Consider the following 17,448-nt stretch of genomic DNA (forward strand, 5'->3'; position numbering starts at 1 on the left):
TGTTCTAGCATCATTTATAGTGTGCATATTTTTGTCTCTCCACCTTTGCCTCCTTAAGGACAGGAGTCTGTTTTTTTTAAACCAACTTTCCCTCCTTGCTCCCATATCATCTCAGTCTTCAGTAAGCACTTTATATATAATAGACTTCAGTCAAAATATTACTTGAGCTCTTATTTACCATAATCAGTTAGACAGTAGAAGCAATTAAAAGATTCCAAAATACTGTTCATAAAGAACCTATAGTGAGTTTAATGAGACTCCATTAACAATTACTAAAGGTTAGTTTGATAAGAATCATTATCAGTAATGTACCAGAGTTTCTCTCCAGCCCACTCCTAATTTTGTTATTTATAAAGAATTACAGGAATCCTAAACCTGAACTGAAGCATATGATAAATTAATAGAAAATACTAATACTTAACCAATGATTTAGGTTTAAACAAATATTTTGATACATTTCTATTTTGAAAGTAGTAACACAATCTTTATAACTTAATATTAATGAAATGATTAAGACTAAGAATGAAATAATTATATTAAGAATAAATTAAGACAAATAATTAAGTCTTAATAATCAATTAAAACTGAGATTAACTGTTTTGATAAGTGTTCAACTATTAGGTCCAGTAAGTCAAATGAACTTAATTTAGCAGTTAGACAGAAGTAAATAGCCTAGGCAAAAGGCATGGATATAAGGGAGATAAGCAAAATAGTTCAGTTTGATTGAAAGATAAAGAGTATAAAGGAGAATGATGTAAGCCTGGAAAAAGTAGTTGAAGCCAGGTTGTTAAAAGTTAGAAGTAATGCCTCACTAAAAACAAAATAAAACAAACATAGAAAAAGACGATTCCTTTTTTTAATTGAAAAAGATTATGACAGGGCAGCTAAAAATTCAAACAGATATCAGTAAAGATATTTAGCTAAGCATCTAGACCATGATAAAGTCATATATAAGTATAAATTTTTGCTTGATTTGGGAGTTCTCTAATACTTAAAAAAAAAATAAAAAACTTCAACAAAACTCTATTTAGATTTTTTTAAGCATTTAATATCACAGATATGCTTTACTATTTACATTAATTTCAATGAAAAGCCTTCTTCTGAGAACATTAATTAAATGAGAAACATGTTTCAGAAAGCAATATTATGTTCACCTTGTCATACCAGCACCGCATGCTGAGCTGGCCACACATACAGTTGCTGGAAGAGCAATCATCTATGCACACACAGTACTGCAAAAAAAAAAAAAAAAAGATAAAACAGCGCTGTTAAAAAAAAAAAAAAGTACACAAGTGGCGCAGTGAATAGAACACCAGCCCTGAAGTCAGGAGGACCTGAGTTCAAATCTGGCCTCATACATTTAACACTTCCTAGCTGTGTTACCCTGGTCAAGTCACTTAACCCCAATTGCCTCAGCAATCAATAAATACACACACAACTTTATGACCTAACATAAGACAAATTTTGTTTTTTGTTGATTCACTTCAATTGTGCCCAATTTTTGGTAACTAATAATGGATTTCTATTTTCCCTATGTTCACACTATTGTTTATATCAATATTTTTCTTCCCATTTCTGCTCTTAAAACTGTTCCAGGGGCAGCTAGTTGGTGCAGTGGATAGAGCACTAGCCCTGAAGTCAGGAAGACTTGAGTTCAAATGTGACTTCAGACACATTTAACACTTCCTAGCTGTGTGACCCTGGGCTGGCAAGTCACTTAACCCCAATTGTCTCACTAAAAACAAAATAAAACAAATTTTTTTGTTTTAGACTATTCCTTTTTTTAATTGAAAAAGATTATGACAGAGCAGTTAAGTGGCAGAGTGGATAGAGCATCAGCCTTAAAGTCAGGAGGACTTGACTTCAATTCTGATCTCAAACACTTAACACTCTTCCTGGTTGTGTGACACGGAGCAAAGTCACTTAACCCCAATTGACTTAGTGGAAGGAAAAAAAAAAGTTCCAGACTGTTACTAAAATTCATAAAGTTTTTCTTTTCAGTATTCTAAATAATATAAAAAGGAATATTCATAGCAGGGGTCCTCTAACTTTTAAAATAGGGGGCCAGTTCATTGTCCCTTAGACTGTTGGAGGGCTGGACTATAGTAAAAATAAAAACTTTGTTTTGGGCCTTTAAATAAAGAAACTTCATAGCCCTGGGTGAGGGGAATAAATGTCCTTAGATGCCGCTAGGAAGACCTAGCATTTAACTTACCTGCAAATGAGTAATATTTCTATCAATGTTCATAGGAGATGTCACACAATTCTGTGAAACATATTTGTAGTTACTAGGGCATGGCTCATTGTCCACAGCATTGACACAAGGAATGGGAATTCGTTCATATCCTCGAGCAATGTCTCTATTATTGGAAATGAGAATGAAAGAATTAAAATTTCTTAATTTGAAAATGAACCCCCCCCCCCAAATAAAACTTATTAACAAAAATAACAAGTTAAAGTAATGGGATGACACTTTGAGTAAAATTATCCTAATTATGATGTTTAAATATTTCAATTTGAAAGAAATGTCATTTTAAATTAATTTTGTTATTGATTTAAGCGATCCAGAAATCTGTTAACGGCAAGATGGAGAAACTACCTCACTTGCCATCTAAGTCAATCTTACCTACTCATTGTCTTTTCTAGTTGGACGGGTTTTTCATTGGAAGATTCGCGGAGATTCTTATTCATTTGAAGAGCTCCCCAGACCTGAGAATTGAGGCTGGAACACTGGAGTGGTGTTTCTCCTTCCTTGTTCTTTAGAGTGACATCAGAACCACGAGAAAGAAAGAGGCTACAAAGCAAAAACCCAACTCTACTACTGAAGATTATAGTGCACAACAAATGTTTCAAGGAAGGAGAATTATTTCATAATTCTTATAACACTATTAAAATGAAAGTTTTTTTTTTCATTTGTAAATTGTCCAAAGGCCTAAGGAACTAAATAGAGATTCTGAAAAAATGGGCTCAACTTTACTAAGGGAAATAACTCATCACTTTTCTCTCATATTCTTTTACAAAAGTCTCTAAAAACCATATTCTAACTAAAAAGGACATATAATGGACTAAAGTTAATATGTTATTTTTTAAATCCTTGATTCAGATTCTTACTTCTGGTAAACATATATTGAAAATGTACACAAATGCAGCAATTTCTAGCCCTAAAGGTCACAGCAAGTGGTAGTAGTACAAGCTTAAATCAAACATGATTATAAAGAAGAATGTACTCCCATATCATATATAGATATATGCACAGATTATAGTGTATATATATATATATATATATATATATATATATATATATGTATGTATAACCAGAAAGAATGTTTTTCAATTTCTAATATGAATAATTTGTAGATTTGCCAATACTCCTCTGAAAAAAAGTATAGAAAAACTTAAAGGAGAAAAAGCACTAAGTGCCTTGGTTGATATTACTGGTTTATTTTAATACTACACAATCTGAAACAAAATTCTTCTCCTAAGTTTTAGTATATAGGTCTGATAAATGGCTAGAAATCAAAATCAGTATACTACCACAGAAAAGCCATCATTTTTGAAGTATTAAGATTTTTAATTGCCTTTTTATGTACAGTCTTCCCAACCAAAGAAACACATATCAACTTCAGAATAATTAAGTCTAGTGATAGTCGAAACCATACTTACACCACACAATCATAACGGTTTTCCCTGGCTGCGATATGCAAAGGTGAGTCTCCATGAATATTTACTGCATGTAAATCACACTTAGCAGCCAGTAATATTTCTGCTATTTCAACACAACCAGAAAAGGCTGCCCAATGCAAACAAATATTTTCTTCCTAGAAAGAAAAATGTAAAATAAATAGTCTAATCAACTACAATTTCATCAGATTTTGAGTTTTTGCCTAAGAACAAAATAGGATCCCTTGCTATTTATCTGATTTTTCATGTTTTCCAGTTTCATTTGGCAATCCTGCAGTAAGAATTTCATTGGTATAGCTAGAGAGTCTTGTCTCACAGTATCAAGGCCAATTCCAATCATGCTTCACTTTACCCCTGGCTACCTTTTTACAATATTTCCTGCTCCTATGACAACTTCCCTTCCTCCTCCACCCCCCTCCCCCAACTTCCAGTTCTGGAGCCAGAATAAAATCAATATTGCCACTGCTACTGGAAAAAAAAAATCAAGGACACTACTCCTTTATATTTGGTTAACCCCTCAATCAAAGTATAAACTTATTGTGGACAGAGAATATTTTGCCTTTTGTATTTATAACACAAAGCTTTATACATACTAAGCACTTTATTTTTATTCATGAACTAAAATAAGAGTAATATGGTTATTCTATTTACATATCAAAGTCAATGGATATGTAAACATTTCCTACATGATTATGGCAGTGGGAAGACCCTTGTTAAGGAACACTTGAATGTGGTTCTTTTCAACACTGAGGTAATTCAGGCCAATTCCAAGAGACTGTGATGAAGAGAGCCATTTGCATGTAGTAAGAGGACTATGGGGACTGAATATGGACACAACATAGTATTTTCACCTTTTTTGTTATTGTTTGCTTGCTTTTTTCTTTTTATCACTTTTTTTTCTCTTTTTGAGCTGATTATTCTTGTATAGCATAAAATATGTGGAAATATGTATAGAAGAACTGCATACTTTTAACATATATTAGATTTATTTGCTGCCTAGGGGAGGGTGATGGGGGAACGGAAGAAAGAAAACTTTGAAGCACAAGGTTTTGAAAAGATAACTGTTGAAAACTTTCTTTGCACATATTTTGAAAATAGTTATTGCTTAAAAAATAAAATTAAAAACACACACACACATACGCACACAAAGAAACACCTGAATTCTAAAATTATGTATAGTTCTTCTAAGTTGTTATTCATCAAGCTGATGTTAAAAAAAATCTCAGTGTGTGAGCTCAGTGTTACTGGACATTTATTTTACACAAGCAGTACTCCCTTACTTGACCAAAAAAAAAAGTGATAGTTAAGTCACTTACCAAAAGAATCACCTATAAAAATATATGGAATAATTAATGTTGTGAATATTTCTTCATAATTTAAAAAAAAAAAAAAGCAGAACTAAGGCCAGGATAATGTATGTAATAAGGGATTAAATGATTGATTTGCCAAAAAATTTATGTACAAAATTTGAGTTTTAAAAACTTTAGTCTTTGACCTCTTTTTTTTTTTTTGGTTTGCAGTTGGCTGGCTTATTTTAATTTACTTTACTAAATGCTAAAGTAATCTAAGATTTTGTTTCTTATTTTATATATTTAATAAAATTTTGTGAAATACGCATTTTGCAGGGAGGGAATTATACTGTTGATATTTTTTAATTCCTGGTAACTAATAAGAAGAGCCTTTTAAAATACTGTTGTTTAAAAAAAAGAAAAAAGTCCTTTGCATTCTAATAAATACGTACTATCTGGTACCTCAAAACCTTTAAAAAGTATGAAACATTATTTTCTGTATGGAAGGAAAGAAGGGAAGAAGGGAGGAAGAGATGGGAGAGAAGTGAGGAAGGAAGAGAAAGTAAATTACATCAATAAAATTTACAATATTGTCAACTATGTGCTTAATTTAAAATTTTTTTCTACAGATCATTGCTTATGTATGCCAAAATATTATAAACAAACTTACATTATCTCGTATGTTGATATCTGATCCTTTAGCTAACAAGAGCTTCACAAGATCAATATGTTTATATTCTGTGGCCCAAATCATTGGTGTCCAGCCACCATCATCCTGGTTTTCAGAATAAGCAGGGAAAAAAAAAAAGAAAGAAAGAAAAATACACAAGAGGTCAAGATGCTAATCAGTTTAAAAGTTACATTTCTACTTTTACAAAAAAGAAAAAGGATTGTAAAACAAACAGACAACAACAGCAACAAAAAACTACCCACTAGTCATCTCGTTTTAAAAGGATGGATAAATAAGAATATTGTCTGTGCTGCAGGCTGTTGGAAAATAAAATTATAATTCTATAATTCTAAGTGACTTATTCTCAGGCAATGAAATAGGTAAGTATTAGAAAGGCCCAAGAAAACAAATTCTAGAGAGATAGCTACCTGGACAGTATGAAAATAATATAGCTCTCATATCCATACTGCATCTAAACCCTGAAGCTCATACTAGACATTATAATGATCAAGAAATTCAATAAAAAATTAAGAACAGTTGACTTCTATACCAGAAATGCAAAAGAGATCAACAAGAAATTCAAAAGCAACAGCAGGAAAGAGCACCAACAGGCCAGTGCTTGCTTCCTCAGTCAGAGATTCCTGTGGCCTGAAAGGACCTAGAAGTGAAACAAAGCTGAGCATCTCATCCTACCACACAAAACTGAAAATGATGCTTCTTTTTCTTTCCACTTCTACCTTGCAAAGTTTGGCCCTCACAGAAAGTCCCAATGCAGGAACTAAATCTAGAGAGATCAGTAAATCAAAGCAAAATTAACCAATCAATCAATAGGAAAAATTATCTGCAAACTTAAGAGGTCTCCATAGAGGAGCAATTAACTCTTTAGCAACCATAATCAGATATTCAGAGGAAAAAAAGGATCTTCAGCAATTTCAGAATATTTAGAAGACATGAAGATGGAAATATATAATGAAATAAAAGCTCTGGAGGAAATAAATGGAAATATAAATGTCTTAAGACCAGATGTTAAACTTTTCTAAATAAATAAACTACCAGAAACCTACAATAGAACAAAGAGAGCAATAAGTTCATGACACAGAATAAAAAATATTAAAACAAAACAAACAAACAAAAAAATTAAGTTGGGAGTAAAAAGAGAAAAAAACTAAGATCTGATGTTAGAAAGATATTGACTTGGGGAAAAAAATTAAGGATAATATAAGAATCATTTGTCTCTCTAAAAACTGACCCCCCCCCAAAAAAAAAAAAATGTTTGGACCTTATATTTTAAGAAACCATAAATAAAAAATGTCTAGATCTTGTGGAATCATAAGGTAAAATGAAGATAGAAAGAATATACCAATCATCTCAGGAAAGGGACTCCAAAAAGGAAAATTCCAGAAATGTAAAAAACTTTAGTATGTAAAAAAAAATTCTTCAAGCAGTCAGAAAAAAGCAATTCAAGTACAATCAGTCCTATTTATTCAACTCAGACATTCCTAAAAATCAATTGTTAAGCAAAATTATACAATTAAAAACCACAGGGCTCATGGAAAAATAGATTCTAAGACACAACAAATTTTTGCAATGACACTCTTAAAAAAATATATAGGAACCTAATAAAAATGGTAGCACAGCTTTATTTATGTTAAGTGATTAAGAAATACACAAATATCGCAAGGATTAATGTCAGCATCCATGGCCTCAGACTGCTGCTTTTCCTAGGCTTCATCTAGATGAAATTCTGAAATGTGGGGCCACAGCAAAGGCTTTGGAGGAAGGTAAATGTAGAAGGAGAGGAAGAAGAGGAGCAGAGTATTGGATCATAGCTCCTTTTATATCAGAAGATACACAATAAACATGACACTTTACCTCAAAATAAAGAACTGAAATTTGCTTGTGGAAGTGGGTTTCTGAAGGACTGAGAAAGAATTTTGTCAGTGATACAAAGTAAGAGGCCACTGCAATTATTCAAGCAAGAGGTAATGAGGTCCTATACTAGGGGAAAAGAACAGATGTAAAATTAATAATTTTACTACTACTGGTTAGATATACAGAATTAAAAATAGAGAATAATGGCAGGGTTATGAACTTGAAACAAGAGAAGGGATAGTGCCCTCAAAAAAAATTTGGAAAGTTGATTAAAGTCTTAAAATACAATATCAGCTTTGGACATTTGAATTTGAAGTGTTTAAATGTTCAATAGATAAACCAAGAGTTCAGAAGAGAAAATTGTCAGATATAACAAATCTGTGAGTAATCTGGGTAGAAATAATTATATATGTCTGTTAAGGTATGTAAATAGGGATGATGAGAGAATGAAAAGACAGAAAAGAAGTCATAGAACAAAGCTTAGGGGGCATGATATGAATGATTAACTAGTAAAGAAGATTGTGAAGGAGTCAAACAGAAACAGGAGGGAACAGAACTAGATAGGAAAGAGAATTCTAGATGATCAGCAGTAGCAAATAGTGCAGAGAAGTCTAGAAAGATAGGGATTAAGAAAAGACAATAGAATCGACTAAGAAGTAATTGATAACTAGAGAGAGCAATTTCAGTTAAATGAAAAGCCAAACTACAGGACAATGACATGTGAAAAAGAGGAAAGGACTTAGAGGTAATACATTCAGACAATTTTTTCTAGGAGTTTGGCTGATAAAGGGAGGAAAGGTATAGGGTTCAAAAGTTTTAAAGAATGGTAAAGTATAGAGAAGAGGGGTTTTTTTGAAGGATGGAAGAGTCTTGGGGTTGAAGAGGGTTCCCAGTGCCTGTTTTCTATAAGTGAGCAGTCTTAGCTGCTAAGGAGATACTTCAGAGAGACTATTTGTAATAGCAATGAAGAAACTCATAGGAATGATTAGGAACATCTGAATATTAGAGGTGGGATGATTAAAGAGGCAACCTGATGAAGACAAAAGCATAGAAGATCAGACACATGTAGATATCTTTAAAAAATGAAGTAAAGGGGGAAAGCAAAGGATAATATAAAAAGATTTTGAGATGAAGACAAGGTAACAAGAAGGTATTTATGGAGAATAGACGAATTTCCAAAGTAAATAAGGTCTGAGGTTCTCAAATAAGTTGAGGGGATAGAGTGGTATGGAAGGTTTAAGAAAAGGTAAAGCAGAAAATTTGCAACAATTTCTCTGGAAATTAGGGAAGTGTGAAAGTTTTACTTTGCTACAGTAAGGAACAAGAAAAGGTTATGAAACAAATTTATAGTGCACCCAGTTAAATCTGCATAGGTGTTATGTAGTAAATCTGGACTCAAATACAAGTTTTCTAAATTCAAAATTCAGTATAAACTAGTAAACTAGTTTCAAATTCAAATCCAAGTATAAACTCCGGCTACTATACTAAAGCAACAGGATGCTAGCAGCGAAAAAGAAAGAGAAGACATGGTTTACATTAAGATCACTCCAAAGAGATAACCTGTAAGGTATTAATTAAGGTTACCTGAAAAATTCTGCTCTTTTCTCAAGCAATGGGACGCCAGGATTCTAAGACCTTTAAAATACTTCTTACTTAAATATGCAAAGAATAAAATGAAAGTTTCTTTTCCTCTTTCACACATCCTACTATGAACAGTCCTGTTCTATAATAGGAAACATGCAGTAAATTATAAGTGCTGAGGGTGAGGACTATTCAACTCTGATAAATCTAATGATAAATGATAGCTCTACTTTTGATGAATATTTTCTCTTGCATAATAAATTATAATTTATGATTGTTGATGCTTATATAAATCAAAAAGAAAAACAAAATTCAAAGAGGCATGTTAGCTCTTCTTACCAATTCAGGAAACCATGGCATTTCATTTAAAATGGGAAATGGTTAACTTATCAGAAGTGAACTAGAGAACTGCTATATATTTTCTGGAACAAAGATTATGCTTGACTTACTACTACATGATGCATCCCAACTAATCAAAGATCTTTAGGGACTGACCTTTTTTTTTTTTTAATTAAGATAAAAATTATCCTGGGAAGATTGAACCTATTAAACATTAATATTATTGATTAAATGGATGATAATCATACTGTTTTATCACATAGGTTTTTTTTGGTCACTTCTTAGTCATCAAGCAGATTTGTAAGGCAGATTACTAAAGAAAAGGTATAAGGCACTTCCCTAAATGCTAAAATAAGGCTCTAAGAAAACCAAGAAGCAAAATTTTAATATGGGATGAGAAGATGGAGAATAGGGGAAGTTAACATCTGATCTGGAGTCCTTGCAGGGTTTGTAACTAATAAAAGGCCTTGTATAGAATGGACAAGCTCAAAAAGGCATTTGCTGGTTGAACCAATTATATTTGCTGGGTAACTCAATCTGTAACTTCTCTATTCTGTCCCAAAAATAAAAAGTAGGATGTACCTACTATGTGATTTTGAAAGGGACGAAAGCTCTTCTGCCACTACTTAGCACCAACTACTCAGAAGAATAAGGGACAGCATGACATGTGGCAGTAGAGGTCCATTCCATAACTGTAAACCTTACCTGGCAATTGACATCCATCTGTCCATTTGAGAGCAAATACTGAACCACATCATAGTGTCCTTTCTTGGCAGCTAGGTGCAAGCATGTAGAGCCTTCTGCATCCTTAAAGAGAAATAAAATGGAGTGATAAAATGTTTTAAGACATAGACTCTTCCATCTATAAAGAACAATCAATTTTCAGCTTTATGATTATAACACAAGGCAAGTAAACAAATCTGAGAAATATGAACCCAAATATTGATTTCCCTCAAAAAATTGAAATGGTTGAAACAAGATCAATGGACTCCACATAGTAATGTTATTCTACTCTTATAGATCTATTCTCATTTTTCTAAAATAGACTTTTTGCTCAGACAATGCCGTTCACAGGATGAGCATACTTAGAAATTCAAGAGACTGGTGTAATGAAATTGAAAAAAAATTATATCACCTCAAACTTCAGATTTTCTTCAACTCAAATGACAGCACTTTAAAAACATTACATTGGGGAGGGGCACCTAGTTGGTACAGTAGATAGAGTACCAGCCCTGAAATCAGGAGGACCTGAGTTCAAATCTGACCTCAGACACTTAACACTTCCTAGCTGTGTGACCCTGGGCAAGTCACTTAACCCCAATTGCCTTGGGGGCGGGGGAGGAGAGAACCCCACAATGGGGGATATCTAAAGCTCAAATTGTATAAAGTAGTAAACATTGAACCAATTTGGTACTAATTAATAGAAAAGTTAAACAGTGGAAAGTAATAGATAAGCAAGCATAAGAAACAAGTAAACTAAATAATTACGTATTCAGGAAACAAGAATATAAATTCATGAGGAATAACTCTTTATTTGACAAGAAGTTCTGAAAACAGTTTATAATAACTTACAAGAAACTGGATTTAAACTAGTATCTTATACTATAAAACATAATAAGCTCAAAATATAAGAAGGCCTAAATATAAAAGGTCACAAAACATGCATGTGCACTCATGCGCATACACACACACACACACACACACACACACACACAATTTCATAGGGCTCTTTTACATTTATGGTTAGGAGAGTACAAAATCAATCTTTAATCAAAACAAGGAGAATATCATAAAAGCCAAAAAGGATAATTTTAATTACTTTAAAACTGCACTCTTGCATAAACAAAAACAATGAAACAAAGACCATAGATTGGGGGAAAAAAAACTTTGCCACCAAAATCTCTAATAAGGATTTCATATGGAAGATGTAAAAGGCAATAACAAATATTGAAAAATCAAGATTCTTTACTCAATGAATAAGTGATTTTAAAAAATGAATACTCTACAAAAAAGAATTATTAATAATTAACTTGTTATGATTCTTAGAAGATGCTAAGTCAGTGGAATTGATAGAGACAACGGTTGTTCAGCAGAGTGTTTAACAGTTTTCTAAATGTACTTAGTACTTATTAAGAGTTCCACAAGATTCACACCTTTAAGAGAGCATATATAAGCTAGAAGCCTCAACCAGGATGTACTTCGGGAAGCCCACAAGCCCGCTCTTGGAAGAGGAGTCAGATTCATTCCAACTTCCACCTTTGTGCTGGCTGGAGACATTTGGAGGACGAGAGGCTGAAGCTGGCAGAAGCAAAGGACTAGCGGCAGGAACCAAGGAGAGAGATAGGCCTCTATTAAAGTTAATCAGGCCCCAGGAAAGGAGACAAGATTGGAAAGAGAAAACAAAGGATTTAGACTTTAATTCCTGGCTGCATTTGGGGTGATGATTACAATGAACTGAAAGGAAGGCTACCTCCAGAAGCCCCCAAGAAACCTGCTCCCAGAGAACATTAAATTTTAGAGAAGAACATTACAAACAACCATATGAAAGATGTCTTCTAATAGAGACAACTCTCAACATTAATGGAGATTAGTCACTGTTTTCTGTTTATAGGCATTCAAGTTTACTATTAAACTTAGTACAATGCCTGGCACATAGTAAGCACTATATAAATGTTAGCTGTCGTCATCATCATCATCATCTTGTCTCCATCTTGTGCATATGGACATCATAATAAAATCTTTCAAATTCCTTGTTGAAATTCAAGTATACTATTATTTTTGTCATCATCCTTTCCCTTCTCTATGACCCAACAACTCACTAGTTTAGAATGATATTAGCAAGGGACTCAAACTGACTTGTCATGATCACCATTTTCCTTTCTAAATATTCATAAAGAAACCCTTTGAATTTTCAAAGGTGAGTGAGAATGATGTAAAAAGTATATCTACAAATTCATTCATTACCCAAACTTGTACTAAGGCCTAGTAACGAGAATACACTTTAAGATAACTCTTTCTCAATAGTTTCTTATTTATATTGAGTTTCAATGTTATCTCCATAATCAAAAGCTTTCTCCTTCAAAAAGATCTATTTTGATGGATCTATGATAAAGCATATTTGAGAATTCTGATTCCAAGCCATCCACACTTTCTCATCATGTATGAATCTTATCCATGCTTTCCTATAAATATGTCAAGGCAGACCTAATATCTAGAAGCCTTAACAATATTTTTACCTTTTAAGATAACAGCAATCAATTGCCCTGACTTCATAAACAGCACATTTTTTTTGAAAATATATTTGTTAGGTAATATTTTTATTTATATATCAAATTATTATTCCTAAAATGCTGCTATCCCCTTATGTCCACCATATATCTCTCCATTTTTCTTTTAGATCACCTACAATTTGGATCTTTGGATATACTGTACCATGATTTGTACTAATAATCAGAAGACTACTCTTGAGTAAACAGATGAAAATCACTGAAAGTCCTGTTCAACTAGTGCTTTGTAATCTAGCCTAACCTATTCAGGTTTACCACGGTGTCCACATACTGTTCCTTTTTGAAGATATATGTACAAGTTGATTAAATCAATTTACTGCTTTCTCACACATCTCATAAATCAAGCAATATATATATATTTTTTAAAACAAACTTGTACCCATGTAAATTGTCAGGCCAATAAACTTCTGAGCATTTAATCAATTTCATTAAAAAGTCCCTTCAGGATTTACTTATGGACATAAAGTGTGATACTATAAGCAAATTAGGAAAGCAAGGGATTGTTTATTTCTCAAATCTTTGAAGAGGAGGGGGATTTATGACTAGAAAAGAAATAAAAAACATTATATAATCCGAAATGGATAACTGTGATTGCATTATATAAAAAAGATGTCATAAAATCAAAACAGCTAAGATTAGAAGGGAAGCAGAAAGCTGGGGAAAATTTTTTACAACCAGTGTTTCTGATAAAGATCTCTTTCTAAAATATATAAAGAACTGTGTCAAATTTTTAAGACTACAAGTCTTTCCCCAATTGATAAAATGTTCAAAGGATATGAATAGACAATTTTTAGACAATTTCTAGTCATATGAAAAAAAATTGCTCTAAGTCACCATTGATCAGAAAAATGCAAATTAAGACAACTCCGAGGTACAATTATTATACACCTCTCAATTGGCTAAGATGATCGGAAAAAATAATGATGAATGTTGGAGGAGATGTAGGAAAACTGGGACACTAATACATTGTTGTTGGAATTGTGACCTGATCCAAATTATTCTGGAGAGCAATTTGGAATTATGTCCAAAGGGCTTTCAAACTGTGCATACCCTTTGATCCAGCAGTGTTTCTACTGGGTCTGCATCCCAAAGAGATCATAAAAGGAAAAAAAGGATCCACATGTGCAAAAATGTTTGCAGCAGCTCTCTTTGTGGTGGCAAAGAATTGGAAAATTAGTAGATGTCCATTAACTGGGGAATGGCTGAATAAGTGATGGCATATGAAAGTACTAGAATATTATTATTCTTCAAAAAATGATAAACAAACTGATTTCAGAAAGGTCTGGAAAGATGTATACAAACTGATACCAAGCAAAATAAGAAGAACCAAGAACACATTGTACATAATAATAACAAGACTATATAATGATCAACATTACATACTTGCATCATCTCCATGATTTAGTGATCCAAGGCAATTCCAATAAACTTTGGATGAAAATTTCCATCCACATCCAGAGAGAGAACTATGGAGACCAAATCTAAACCAACACATAATATGTTCACTTTTTTTTTTCTTTTTTCCTCCTTTTTCTTTTTTTTTCCTCTTGTGCTCTTTCTCTTTTGTTCTAATTTTTCTCTCCCAACATGATTCGTAAGGAACTATGTTGGGGGGCGGGGGAGTGAAGAATGTAGATGTATAATCAAAGAAAAAAAAGTTTTGTTTTTTTTTTTAATGTGTAACTAGGGAAAATAAAATGTAATTGAAAAAAGGAGAAAAAAGCTCCTCAATATCTGGAGACTTGAACAAAATTAGCATCATTTCACCCATAAACAGAAGCATGTAAAGAGCTGTATTATGTATAGGAAATTTCTTTAGGATATGGATTCTGTATGGGACATTCTTTATGAAAATGACAAAAACCAATGGTGAATGTAAACTTTCCTTTTTTATGCCTTGCCTAGTACTGATAATAAGAATAGTAAGCAAAGTAATTTAAATGGTTACATCTAAAAATCTTACGTGATCTTATTATATGCAAGGAAGATAATTTATTTTAAAAGAATTTAAGGCTATGTTTACTCTACTAAATAAAATATTTTTGTGTAATCAAAAACTAATATATCTAGACTGATTATTTTATTCTTTGTACTTTGGGTCATACGTGACTATGAATATATTGTACTACAGAAAAGTCATCTGATAGATTATATAATGGTATATTCAGAAAATCCCAGAGTACCAACTAAAAAAACTACTTGAAAGAATTTCAACTTTAGTAAAGTTTGCAAGATATAAATAAACTCACATAAATCATCAATATTTCTATATTTTACCAACAAAGTCCAGAAACAAGAGATAAAGAAATTCCATTTAAAATAACTGTAAACAGTTTAAAATATTTGGAAGTCTGCTTGTCAAGACAAATCCAGGAACTATATGAACACAATTACAAAACACTTTTCACAAAAATAAAGTCAGATCTAAACAAATGGAAACTACCAATTGCTCATGGGTAGGTCAAGCTAATATAATAAAAATTTTTCTTCCTAAATTAATCTATATTTTTAATGCCATACCAATGAGCTAGGAAAAAAAAATGATAAAATTCAGTTGGAAAACAAAAGGTCAAAAAAATTAAGAGAACCAATGAAAAGAAAAATAAAGTAGAAACAGATTCATGATTTAAACATTAAGGGTGATACTATAAGCAAATTAGGAGAACAAAGGATAGTTTACCAGTAAGATCTTTGAAGAAGGAAGGAATTTATGACCTAACAAGAAATAGAGAATATTATGAAATACAAAATGGATAATTTTCATTACCTTAAATTAAAAGGTTTTGCTCAAACAAAATTAACATGGACAAGATTAGATGGGAAGCAGAGAGCTGGGAAATAATTTTTATAGTCAAGGTTTCTAATAAAGGCCTCATTTCTAAAACATAGAGAATTAATTTAAATTTATGAGAATACAAGTCATTCCTCAATAAATGGTCAAAGAATATGAGCAATTTTCAAAGAAGGAAATTAAAATCATCCATAACAATAAAAAAATGATTTCTAAATCTACTGAATAGAAAAATCCAAATTAAAACACTTCTGAGGTTCCATCTCATACCTATCTAATTGGCTAAGACAACAGAAAAAAGATGATGATTAATGTTGGAGGGGATGGGAGAAAACTAGGGCAATAATGCATTGTTGGTAGAATTGTGAATTGATCCAGCCATTCTGGAGAGCAAATTGGAATTATACACAAAGAGCTATCCAAATATGCATACCCTTTGATCCAGCAGAATCTATTGGGTCTGTACCCTAAAGTGATCATAGAAGATGAGAAAAGGACCCACATATAGAAAAATGTTCATAGGAGCTCTTTTTATGGTAGCTTTTTTGAGAAAAGGACATGACAAGTCCAGGTCTGTGAATCAGAATATCATTTTGGTGGCAGTCAGAGAACACAGTGTAGTAAGGAAGGAAGGACCTGAATTAACTTAACACTTGAGAGGTGTATGACTGGGCAAATAACTTAACCCCAATTCTCCTTATCATTTAAAAAAAAAAAAAAAAAAAGAATATCACTTTGGCAATTATGTAAAATGACTGGAAAGAAGCCAATTAGAAGCCTATAGTAATAACGATATTGTAATACTTTAATAGGCAGCTATGTGGTACAATGGCCAAAGCATGGATTTAGAGTCAGGAAGACTTGAATTCAAATCCCATCTCAGACACCTACTGTAAGTGTAGCTGGGCAGCATTTAACCTTATTTGTCCCAATTTCCTCATCTGTAAAATGAGCTGGAGAAGAAAAAGGCAAACCAATATCTTTGACAAGAAAACGCTAAATGGGGTCACAAAGTGTCAGATGTGACTGAAAAACGATTGAACAATAAAGCATTGAAATTGTAACATATTGTAAAGTGATAAGCTTTGTGCTTGAGAGTAGAAGGAATGCATGTAAGAAATAACGTGGTATCAACAAAATTTAGCAGCTTACTAGACATAGGTAAGTGTGGGAGAGAAAAAAAGTTTAAGATGACTCAAAAAGGTCGTGAATCTGGTTATGGATTGATTGTAGGGTCCTCAAAAGAAATAGAGATCAAAGAGAATGAAGTCATGACACATTCTTTATGAAGCCATCCTAGTCTTTTGTTATTATTTCCTTTCTCAGAAGATCATTGAGCATCTCTTCAAAAATGTGTTCTGCTAAGAATTAAGAATCAAGAACACTGGCAAATAGTTTGCAGACTTCATTTTCTTTCCTATTTTGCAAAAAAAAAAAAAAAAAAAAAAAAAAAAAAAAGATTTGATTCTCCAATCAAAGACTGATAACAACAATTCAGTAATCAGATTTGCCATTTTAATACTCTAAATTTTCTCATTTGTTAAAAGGGTAATAATAGCACCTATACCTAAATGGGCTGTTACGATCAAATAAGGTAAATGTATGCTCAGCTCTTTGCAAACCTTAATGTGTAGCTAAGTTATTATTATCTCATTCTTTTCATTTTGTTCAATGAAACTAAAAACGAGTCTTGAGAATAACTGTTATCTTGTTATTCCCTTTAGGTTTTGTATTCTATGGATTCCTGCATAAATGGACAAATTAACTAGTTTTTGTTTTATTATTTGTTGTATTAATGATAATATTATTATATATTCTAATTATTATTATTTATTCAAGTATTAGGATAAAAGCTCAATTCTGTGGGTTTTTCATGAAAAGCATCTTCAGTACAACTCCAGAAGAAGAAAGGTTACTTTTGATACTTTGATATATATC

General features: G+C 32.3%; 1 protein-coding gene across 18 annotated transcripts in view; it reads right to left on the reverse strand.

Moving 5' to 3' along the window:
• Nucleotides 1–17,448, reverse strand: part of EHMT1 (euchromatic histone lysine methyltransferase 1) — a 259,276-nt gene that overhangs the window by 52,171 nt on the left and 189,657 nt on the right. For all 18 annotated transcript variants that reach the window (XM_031951875.1, XM_012539611.3, XM_012539612.3 and 15 more), the window contains 6 exons: nucleotides 10,138–10,239; nucleotides 5,641–5,745; nucleotides 3,664–3,818; nucleotides 2,627–2,794; nucleotides 2,216–2,360; nucleotides 1,155–1,232 (listed from right to left, as the gene is read on the reverse strand). In XM_031951875.1, coding sequence (XP_031807735.1) covers nucleotides 1,155–1,232; nucleotides 2,216–2,360; nucleotides 2,627–2,794; nucleotides 3,664–3,818; nucleotides 5,641–5,745; nucleotides 10,138–10,239 — 753 coding nt within the window. The remainder of the gene's footprint in view (nucleotides 1–1,154; nucleotides 1,233–2,215; nucleotides 2,361–2,626; nucleotides 2,795–3,663; nucleotides 3,819–5,640; nucleotides 5,746–10,137; nucleotides 10,240–17,448) is intronic.

This window comes from Sarcophilus harrisii, chromosome 2 (genome assembly GCF_902635505.1).
Source record: "Sarcophilus harrisii chromosome 2, mSarHar1.11, whole genome shotgun sequence".
Taxonomy (NCBI): Eukaryota; Metazoa; Chordata; class Mammalia; order Dasyuromorphia; family Dasyuridae; genus Sarcophilus; species Sarcophilus harrisii.